The sequence below is a fragment of the Protomyctophum parallelum genome (assembly GCF_964188405.1).
Source record: "Protomyctophum parallelum genome assembly, chromosome: 1".
Classification (NCBI taxonomy): domain Eukaryota; kingdom Metazoa; phylum Chordata; class Actinopteri; order Myctophiformes; family Myctophidae; genus Protomyctophum; species Protomyctophum parallelum.
In genome coordinates, this window is record NC_139697.1 from 19,949,706 (window position 1) to 19,960,855 (window position 11,150).

General features: G+C 42.3%; 2 protein-coding genes across 2 annotated transcripts in view; one reads left to right on the top strand and one right to left on the bottom strand.

Moving 5' to 3' along the window:
• The window catches only part of LOC310867021 (cytochrome c-like), a 453,272-nt gene that overhangs the window by 106,036 nt on the left and 336,086 nt on the right, over positions 1-11,150 (top strand). The window lies entirely within an intron of this gene.
• Positions 2,533-4,519, bottom strand: LOC310867010 (uncharacterized protein). The gene has a single exon (XM_083776804.1). It carries the CDS (start codon positions 4,506-4,508, stop codon positions 4,098-4,100), a length of 411 nt encoding a protein of 136 aa, XP_083632930.1. The 5' UTR covers positions 4,509-4,519; the 3' UTR covers positions 2,533-4,097.

Here is an 11,150-nt window from a genome sequence, read left to right on the forward strand (position 1 = left end):
TATTATAAGAACTGGTTTTAGCAGGTCGGGAGCCAATTTCCCCAGGGCAAATTAGTCTTATATTGTAATATCCTACTAAAATCTGATTCAGTCAGTGGAAGTTTCTATTGTTGCGACCTTAGGTCGCAGAATACTATGAAAACCTACAAAACCAGTCAGTGGTTGTCAGTCCATCACACCTCGCCCCGTGATAACACGCCCAGAGGCCCTGATCACGCCTTGTGACACACTCCATATATGGCCGTCTGCCCGTCTCCATATGATCATGGTGCCTCGTGACACGCTCCTGAAGGTTAGTCAGCCCGTGACGCCTCTCATCAAACCCTGTACACTCAAGACACGGCCACCCTTAGATCTCCATATATGGAGCTGACCTGCAGTTCTGACATTTCATATGCTGATCTGACCTCATTAAACCCTGTACACTCAAGACACACTCCATATATGACCAGTACAAAATGTATTCCATATGTTGAACTGACCCCCCATGCCAAAGCGCCAGCGCTCGTCCAGCAGTCTGCTGCCTGTCACCCAGGCTGATGCGTGCACGCTACCTCGCCCTGAGGGCACTTCTCGCCCTCAGGGCCTCTTACTAGTAGTCTAGTCTAAGATTGTCTAATGAAATGAAATGAAATCTAATCTAACCCTGTATAGTATAGTCTTCTCTATTAAATGAAACCTTCAGAATCATTGATTGATCCCGGGGCCCGGGGGGGGAAACAGGTGTGTGTGTGTGTGTGTGTGTGTGTGTGTGTGTGTGTGTGTGTGTGTGTGTGTGTGTGTGTGTGTGTGTGTGTGTGTGTGTGTGTGTGTGTGTGTGTGTGTGTGTGTGTAAGCAGTTTGAATAGGCCTGCTACTTTATTAACAGTTTGCATTAAGTAGCCTATGTAGCCTAGAGTTATATGCAACAGTGCTAAGCTAAAATGCTAAAAGTGAGAATGAAACACAGGAGATTACCAGGTAAGAGTATAAGAGTCACACACACGACACACACACACACACACACACACACACACACACACACACACACACACACACACACACACACACACACACACACACACACACACACACACACAGTTTGTTTGCAGTGTAGCCTATCTACTATACAACTACAGTATGTCAACAGTTAATAGGAGAACAATCACTGGTGCATGTGTACTGTATATTGGATATGGTCAGTTAACAGACCAGTGACTATCTGGATGAATATATCGTACAACAGTCTATTTAAGTACTGTCTCAAATGTATTGAACCAAACAACTTAAAAACAGTTTGGGGAGCTCACAAAGGTCAAAGGGGCCATTCACACTGCTATAACTATAACTATAAATATATCGTTTTAGAAATCGTCAAGTGGCAGACAGAGTTCCCACAGACTATAAAACAATACAATATTTGATAGTTCGTGTGAATGGCACTTAACAGTGTTTCAAATTCAAAATGAAATTATGCCTTTAACAGGCATCGAACAAAGTTCCTAATAGTTCACGTGCAAGCGCACCAGAATACTTGCAGGAGCCAATAGTCAAAATGGTATATTTTAATCCACATTGCAGTAGTGTTCTAGTCAAGTCTATTCTATGGCTAAATCAATGGTAGCACATTTTTACCCTCTGGTGTTGAAGAGATGGCATTGCAACATATTACTATCGTCTAAAAAAGAATGTACCTCCCAAATTTAAAAGAATATACAATTCACAGGGCATCAATATTTGTCTTAAAGGGATTGTGACATTAAAAAAAAGGTTTTGGAATTGTTCTTGGTTTTTTTTAGGTTTTCTAATCTCAATTGCACCCAAAAAACATGAACTTTTAACATTCAGTAGATTTTCTGTGATCTGGGGTTTTCTGGCTCAAACAGGTGCTCTGATTTGCCGGCAGTAAGTGACATCACTTACTGCAAATCCCATATATGTCAATGGGATTTGCCAGCAGATGTCACTGTTTCACTGTGTTGCCTGTTTTCATTGTAGCTCAAAAGGCCCAAAAAACCCAGAAGAAAACCTCAGACCACAGAAAATCCACTGAATGTTCAAAGTTCAGGTTTTTTGGGTGTAATTGAGGTCATAAAACCTAAAAGAAAAATGAAAAATGAATGTCATAAAACCTTTAAACGGGTGTCTGCGTGTTAAGTGGACACTTGGGACATAGACACAAGTATGTATAATGTTGTGGCGCTATCCACAAACAAATTAATCTGTCACATAAAGACTACATTAAGTGAAGACACATGTCCTCTTAACGTCAATGTTGAAAGGAATGTGGTAACACAAGCATGCTGCTCCCAGCCTCCCACTGAATGACAGAGCAGTGCAATTTACATGCATAGGTTGCACAAATACTGCTAACTCATTGTAATTATACCATTCTCAGACAATGATACAGTAGGATTGCAGTGTGTGTTCATTTGTTCATAGCTCAGGCAGGGGTCAGGATAGGCAGCACTGGTGTAGAACCTATATTTGCTGGTGTAAAAATGTATTAACGCTAATACATGCACACATAGAACCATGTCCATGACAAAAATGCAGAAAGTGCATGGAATGTTTATTTATTTATTGCATTCTGCCTTCATTAAATTAGACCACACAAGTACATTTTACTATGATGCAAACTATACATGTAACTATAGCCTCATCTTTAGATTCTTCATATTTCTCCATCTTTTTTTATCTTCTTAATAAACCCTACACTGTATACAGTATCAAGACAGGTATTCGTCACTCACTCATACAGATACAAGCAACGAAATATCTGGGGTCTCCCAGGGGTCCCCCTCGCTAGGGCTCAAGTGGTTAAGAGAACAATATAAAAATCCATCTTGAGCCGCAGTGTAATTCTGCTTTTAGAGTTTCATCCTTCATTTATGGCATTGCTAGTGGACATTAGGCATTTACACTAGCATTTAGCAATTAAATCCTTTCCATCCTTAATACAAGCATGTAACAAGAAGCTGCTTTTTGCCACTGACAGATTTTTTACTACACATATACTGTATGTAAAGTAAGTAAATCGCCTGTAAGCATCCTTCTAACCCGGTAGAATCAACAAACACAAATGTGGGTCGATGATTGCTAAAATAGAAAATATATATAAAATGTCATTATTAAATATAGCAATAATGTAAACATACTAAGGACAATCATTTCCTGGAAATACAGGACATATACACAAAGCTTTGTCTTTTGTATTGATAAAGAATGACATCCTACAATAGATAACTCAAGTGTTAATTTAACTCTATTTGGGCCCAATTTTAAGCCAGGACTCTGTGAAACTGGACAAACTGGTCTCGATAGAATCATTTAAGGCACTACTTGTGGATGCAACACATAGCGACTGTACTTGTTTTTTGTAGCCCCAGTGTATTAGAATCATATGTTCTTTTTAACATTGCTCATCTATATTTCATCTTAAGTAAAATTGTGTTATTTGTTGTTTTGTATGTGTTGATCATGTTGTACTCAGGGTGTCCGTGCAAAAGAGAGCATATTATGCTCTCAATGGTCTTCCCTGATTAAATAAAGGTCACTAATAAAATAAGCAAGGATTGTGGTGTGTATACAATTAACTCGTATGTCCTCTCTCATCAATGGGTGAATCAGTCGACACTGTCCATGACCAAAACAGTGGCCAGATGGGATGTAAACTACAGTCTGAAGTGCTTGCTGCAACTTTGCACCCTCCCCCCCGTCCCCTTTGTATTATGGCATATTTTAACCCGAATGGTCCAATAACCATTCTCAAAACATAAGACACAATGCTATAGTTCATCATCAAGTCACTGTACATTTGTTACATGTGGCCTCCTCAAATCTGAAGTCAATATGCAAAACAGCTGCATAAACATTGTCCAAATGGCTCCAGTGATGTTTCTAAAAAAACAAAAAAACATCAGCTTTGTGGATGTTCTAGTTCTGACCATATTGGCGCGATCAAGTCAAATAATGCGTTTTAGTCATCTTCATTGTGACCGTCCCAATCGTCACACGCATCAAAATGAGGTGCATGAAGTAGCTTTTCATGCATTCCATCCCCTGGCCTCTTCAATATAAAACAAGTCCTTCATTCCCTTCTTCTTCATTCATCCCTGTCACCGCCGCTCCTCTTTCCCCGCCTCCTGCTCCTCGATGGGAAGGCTGGAGCGCACTCTCCGCTTCTCCTTGAAGCGCCCCGAGCGAGACACCCTCATGTTCCTGCGGCACGTCTGCTCGTTGAAGACCGACTCCATCTTGGAGTCGTCGAAGGTCTCGTCGCTGAGCAGGCTGGTGCCCTTGTTGGTCTGGGCGGGCTCTTCTTCCGGCTGCGGGGCCTGAGGCGCAGACGTGTCGACCTCGGGGGTCTTGGTGGCTGCTGCGGCGGTGGTGGTGGTGGTGGTGGGGTCTTTGGGCTTCGTCTCGAACGGGTTGAAGTCGGGGTCCAGGGCAGGGGCCGCCGTGTCCTTGGATCCTCCGCTCTTCCTCTTTACCAGGAAGGCCCTCCACCACGGGGCCCTCTCTGCCATGTTTCACTGGTGGGACCTATTAACCTATTAACACAACAAAAAGTACAGTGTAAATTCATCTATTTGGTGGCGGCGTGGGTCAGGGGTAGAGTGAACAGATGGGGTTCCCAGTTCGAATCTGGCCTCCTCTAGAGTTAGTGTCGGAAGTGTCCTTGAGCAAAACTCTGAAGCCCTCGATGAGCAGGTCTTGCATGGTTTCCGCCGCCATCGGTGTATGAATGTGTGCGTGAATGGGTGAATGTAATGCACAATCCATGTAAAGTGCGTTGGATAAAAGCACTATATAAATGCAGCATTTACCATCTATCTATTGCTCAAGGAAGTTCTCTTCAACTTCACAGTTGTAAAATATAGTGTAGATTCTGAACACAAACATTAAATGTCATTGACAATGAATGGAGAATTGACATCATACGTGTCAAACCGGAAAATGTATGTCGGTGGCCTCCCTTGGCCAATAAGGGACCACCATTCTTGATGACTATGTACGATGATGTACGATGATTAGAGCGCCCCTCACTTCACACGGGTGTGATTTTTTTTACTTTAGCTGCATCGATGCTCGAGGCAGACTGGCCTGACCGGTAAAACATCGGGTAACCATGGCAACCTGATCTCAATAAACAAGGACGATGGAGAGGTCTTTTTAACAACAGCATTGGGATCAGTGTTCCTGGCATCATCGTGCAGTCTGTTCAATTAAAGTCTTGTTCAGTGGGCAGGGCCGTCCGTGTGTGTGCCACATGCCCATGTTGTAGATTCTAATCTGATCTGGCCAACTGATTTTGATTGCATCATGTTTCATTTGTTTCCTGTATCTCATCCTCTATAGTCTGTTAAAGCTTCTGCACAACTGAGAATGAGTAACAGGTGCATAGAAGACATTAATACTGATTATATTGTAAACGAGAACTAATATCTATACCTGATTAATGTAGCTTCTGTACATGCAAATGAGGAAGGTAGTGTTCTTAGGTCAGCCGATGGCTACATATTGATCTAAACTTTAGCTCTCTATGCAGCATGTCCAGAAATGACATTTTAAAACATTTGTATTAATCATTGTTTAACCAGTAGCCTACTGTAGCATCATTGTCATCATCACACAGCCTCCTTGTGTTTCACCTTGGCTTCAATGCTTGATTTCCCTTCATATCAAAGTGTCTTGTTTTGACCTATTCAAAGGTCACTATTTGCATAACTAGCCTATAGTGCACTGATGATAAGGCTACGTGCTTCCTTCTAATCCTAGGAATAACCAACACAACAGACAGTGCAACTATGTTTAGTTTAACTTCTCTGTAAAACAGGTTCAATGAGAAAAGAGGAGAAAAACCTAAGCCGTGATTCACGATTGAGCAATGCTCAAACGCACCTGACCTAACTCATCCTCGGATCACTCACCTGAGTTATTGGCACAGCAAGAATGGAACAAAATAAAATAAAAAATTAATTAAAGAAAGAAAGAAAAACTTTAAAAGGTCCCAGACTAACTTTTACATTTATGCTAAACTGTCCTGGCGAGCGACAAGTCCACGGGCCTGTTCTGTTTCCTCGTCACTGTCTGCATGCAGAGCTTAACTGTGACAGCAGGTTGGCAGGTCCTTTTTCATAAAGTACGAAAACTATCCATTTTACGCATCGACTTGGCTGCTCTCGTGTCGCCTATAGCATCTCCCCAATTCCAGTGAGCAACGTCTCTCCGCTTGCTCATTGACGGCTGATCTTCAACCTGTTTGAGCAATTATTTTGAGAAGCAGTGAAATGAATTGACATTTATAAAGGAAAAGGAGCGTCTATCTTACTCGTCTCTACCTGCAGGTTTCCGCCTCCCGAAACTCTCCTGGAGAAGGCACCTGTCCAGGTCGCCGATTGGACGGAATCTCTGTGAGTTGTCTCACGTGAAAACCCCATTCATACTTCGCCGCACGGCGGTGTATAGCAGACCTACAAGCTCACAGCGCGTCGCGGGAGCACGGCTCTGTGAGCTTGCAGCTCTGCTGTTCTCGGCGTGCCACACCGTCGCGCGGCGAAGGCTTGAGCGTCGCTCAGGTGAATCCACTACAAAGGTGGGCTGGGCTTGTGGTTGCCTAGCAACATAGCCCATAGGAGCACGCACCTCTTGAGCGACAGTTGTTAAAAAAAGAAAAAAAGAGCCCATTGTATCAACAGAACCCAACCCAACCAGCTGTGCCAAATTATGTTCCCATTATTATAACAAAGTTGAATAGCTTACCGACATGGGACGATAGCATGCAAAGTACGGCCTGCCTAAGGGGAACTTTGAAATGTTTCTTTGCAGGTATTTTAATTTATGACAATATAATGACTGCTATACGCTTTCTGGACTGGTGTAGCCGTGTAGGCCTATCTATATATGCTGCAACTGAAACAGGTTATGCTGAACAACCTGCAATTTAACTCTGCAACAGGTTTTTGCAATTCCATGTAGGCCTACGTCCCGAATAATTCAACACACATGTACGAGAGAGGGGTACTTTGTGAGTCCTGAAAAGCTATTACGGCACTGCTTTGGTGTGCAATTGTAGCTGACGCACGCAACGCAAGCTCATAACTGGGGGAAGCTGCCTGGCCTGACGCCAGTTTCAGCTGCTGTAGTATTTGTAGGATGCCTTGGTTCCGGATACCTTCAATTACCCACTGTACGTGTTAGTAAGAACCATGCTGTCATGTCATTAGGCCTATCTGATCTGCCATCTGTCTTTCTCCATGCTCTCCCTGGCCCTGCCTCCCTAGCTGCTCTCTCTCTCTCTCTCTCTCTCTCTCTCTCTCTCTCTCTCTCTCTCTCTTCTCTCTCTCTCTCTCGCGCGCGCGCGCACGCACGCACGCACGCACATGCCTACACATGGCATAAACACACGCACAGTTAGCTGTGTTTAAATAAACACTGCATGGATTTGATTGTGCACACATTTGTGGCCGAGATAACTTATAGGCCTCTATAGGTTATTTATTATTGATAAATGGTAGGGTATATCTGCCACTGTATATCTGCATACAATTTACAATTCAGGTAAGTAGAAGAAGTAGAAGTGAATATGTTTAAAAGTTCTAATGTATTGAAAATGGATCCTCTTAGATTTTGTATTGACTGTACTGTAATGTATAGGGTTAGGGTTATTGTACCCATTCTGCAAACTGTTAATACAGTTTTCAATCAATCAATCAATCAATCAATCAATCAATCAATCAATCAATCAATCAGCTAGATTCTCTTATCCAGAGTACTAAATCTGAATGTCATGAAACTTTACAGAGTAAAAAGTGCTGCCTGTAAACTAGGGGACAGGGTACCAAAACCCAAGCATTTACCAGCAAACAATATGTCCTTGCTGTCAGGCAGTCAAGGCAGAGACGCCAGGTGCCCTATAGCTGCTTTATCATACAAGAGTGACGCACAAAAGTAGTGAATATAGAAGATGTACAAGCTCACAATGCGTTGCAGTGTGCCGTGTGGTGGGCTTGTAGATCTGCCATTTTCATTATTTTTTAAATATATATTTTTAAATAACAATAAAAAAGGTCCGGTTTTGGACATACACAATGAAGGTTTCCACCTGACAGCGACAATAAATAACATAACAATGTAACAAGTAAAGTAACAAGTAAACAACATACACGCTCTAATGCTTATTTGAGCAGGTGAGGTGAATGCTATATAGCCTGGTATATCTGCTCAATACTGCCCTCTGTAGTTCTGAGCCCTCGGTGTCAGACTCAGCCATGCCCAAATGTGGAATTTCATGTTGCGAGCCTCCAAATATGGAGGTCCATGATGTCAGCCTTGCTTCCAAAGGGCTGGCAATATATAGGTAACCACAGCAACCACCTGGCAAAGAGGCCTATTAACGAGAAGAGCTATAAGAGGTGAGCTTTGAGACTGCTATGACCCCTGCAGTGCTGATTGGGGAGAGGTCATTCCACAGCTTGGGAGCCAGGAGAGAGAGGAGAGTATATAGGCCAGGCTGTCATATACGTAGTTCTACTGTATGCTGTGCACGCACGCACGCACACAAGGCTGTAGGCCCCTACAGTGGAAAAAATGCATGACCTTCAAAGCAACAAACATGGACATAATTACCAGTGCAGCTGATCTGTTGAAGTAGGCCTATTTCTTAAAGTAGTAGCCTATTTATTCAGCAAGCATATAGTGTGTATGAGTCTTTGATTTTAAGCGAGGAAGTGTGTGTGTGTGTGTGTGTGTGTGTGTGTGTGTGTGTGTGTGTGTGTGTGTGTGTGTGTGTGTGTGTGTGCGCGTGTGTGTGTGTGTGTGTGTGTGTGTGTGTCTGTGTGTGTGTGTGTGTGTGTGTGTGTGTGTGTGTGTGTGTGTGTGTGTGTGTGTGTGTGTGTGTGTGTGTGTGTGTGTGTGTGTGTGTGTGTGAGCGAGCGAGCAAGAAAATGAATAATGACGTGTTGTGATGGTTTCAGTGAGCATAGGCTCTGGACCTCTGGTAGAGCATAAGTAACGTATATAATTGAGGTGGTTGTATTTTGTCTCCCCGCTCTTCTATTGAGACATTTAGATGGTGTCAAAGGTCATGTCTTACCTATAGACACAGGATCTGACCTGATGGCTATAGGATTCAATTTATCCCCTGAGCAAGCAGGCAGGCTCTATTAGCTTGATTTGGAAGCCGGTTTCCTTGCGCAGGAAAAAGGGTTCAAATCCAGGGTAGAAGATCAAAGTTACATAGTGCAGCTTTAAAATCAATATATATATATCAGGATGAGGTCGTGCCGCAATCCAGTCAAGTTTTTCTTTTTTTTGGGGGGGGTTTGTTTTATTGCCTCTAATTTTGTGTGAAAGCTGAATGGTGTTTTTAATGAATTAATGATGTGAAGTCACCTCGTATAGACATGACATCAGGGCTCAGAGAAGGGAACTCTCTTCTGCCGTGCCACCACAGGAATGACCCGCACAAATAGTTTCTGTGTTTGTACGTGCCAAAAGACGAAGGAAGGACCTGTTCCGAAACAGAGAGACAGCTCTAGAGAAGGGAGGGAGAAACAGAGAGAAGGACTGAAAGAATGTGGGATGCAGATCAATGCTGGTTTCCCTCTTCGGAGGTGAGAGTGAAAGTCCTTGTGGTGCCAGGAATGCATGCCACACTTCATCGCATTCATTCCCTCAGTCGATCTCTCTCTCTCTCTTTCGTTAAGTCTCTCTCCCTTTCTTCATCATACCAAGCACTCTACATACCTTGGGGACTCCCTGGTTTCTCCGTCTCTGCTGAAGGTCTGCAGAGTCTGTTCTTCGCGGCACGCGGCCCTCCACGTGCAACCATCAGAATTATATATAATTATTAAAGTATATGTAATTATATTATAATAAAACAAAAACAATGCAAAAGCAATCCAGTTCTCTTGTTCTACATCTCTAAAGCGACCACGACGTTGAATGTGAACTTGACCTTTGACCCTTTCGATCCAAAACGTATTCATCGCATCATATCATTGTACGACCACACCTCCACCTCTCCTCTCTGTCCTATATTTCCCAATCACCCTTTATTCTCTGGTAAGCACAGATCTGGCAGTCTCAACCCAGAGTTGATTATTAACTGTAAATACATACCAAGATCCTCAGATAAAGTAGCAGGATTAGTAAGATCATTGCGTTCATATTTCAGGCGTTAGACGATGTGCTTATACTGTATATACCAGGGGTGCCCAAAAGGTAGATCGCGATCTACCAGTAGATCACAAGATGTATATGCAGGTAGACCACATGACAAGCCCCTAGAAATAAATACTATTTTGGCATCTGCCACTGATTAATTAATTAACTGACTTGATTGATTGACATAAAAAATGCCTGTCAGCTCAACCCCATGATGCAATACTTTGTTTTCAAGAGTGTTGCGCAAACATCAATAGCAATACCATTTTCCCCCTCTGTTTCCATACATTCCAAGTACGTTTCTGTAATATATCAACGACAACACCGCTATTCCAAAGCCCACCTCGGGTTAAATTGTAACTATTTTCAGCAATGGGATACCTTTTTTTGGTGGGTAGATCTTGTTGAGCTGTTCATTTTGAGTAGCTCTCACGTCAAAAAGGTGTGGGCACTCCTGGTATATACCCACCAAATACATTTCACATATTCAAAATGCAGTTGAAAATATACTTAGCCTCCGATAAGGAATTACCGGTTGTTTTGAAACGTGAAATGTCTTTTTATTTCCAATTGGGCCAGAGAGTCATTATGAATTTATGGTCCATATATGGTCCAGATGTTGAAACGTGTGATTACTGAGCCATGGTGGAAAAAGTAAGTAAAAGTATCAATACTGCAATGTAGAAATACTCTGTTAGAAGTAAAAGTCCGGAATTCAAAATGTACATTAAGTTAAGTACCAAAAGTAGAAAGTAGTAATGCAAAATGTCCCATTTCATAAATGTTACAAAAAGACCCCTTTTGGCCTGAATATGTTTTCTTTTTACAATGGAAATATAACGGGTTGTATTATAATAGGGGACTAGACTATTTAACGCTCAATGTTATTTTTCCACAAATGGGGGTCGTCTTATAATCTGCTATTTCTTTGATCTGCTATTTATAATAGCTGATCATATTTATCTTATGATCTGCTATTTGAAAATAGCAGATCTACAAGC

Excerpts from the sequence above, each read along its gene's own strand:
- LOC310867010 (XM_083776804.1), bottom strand. The coding sequence starts at position 4,508 with ATGGCAGAGAGGGCCCCGTGGTGGAGGGCCTTCCTGGTAAAGAGGAAG.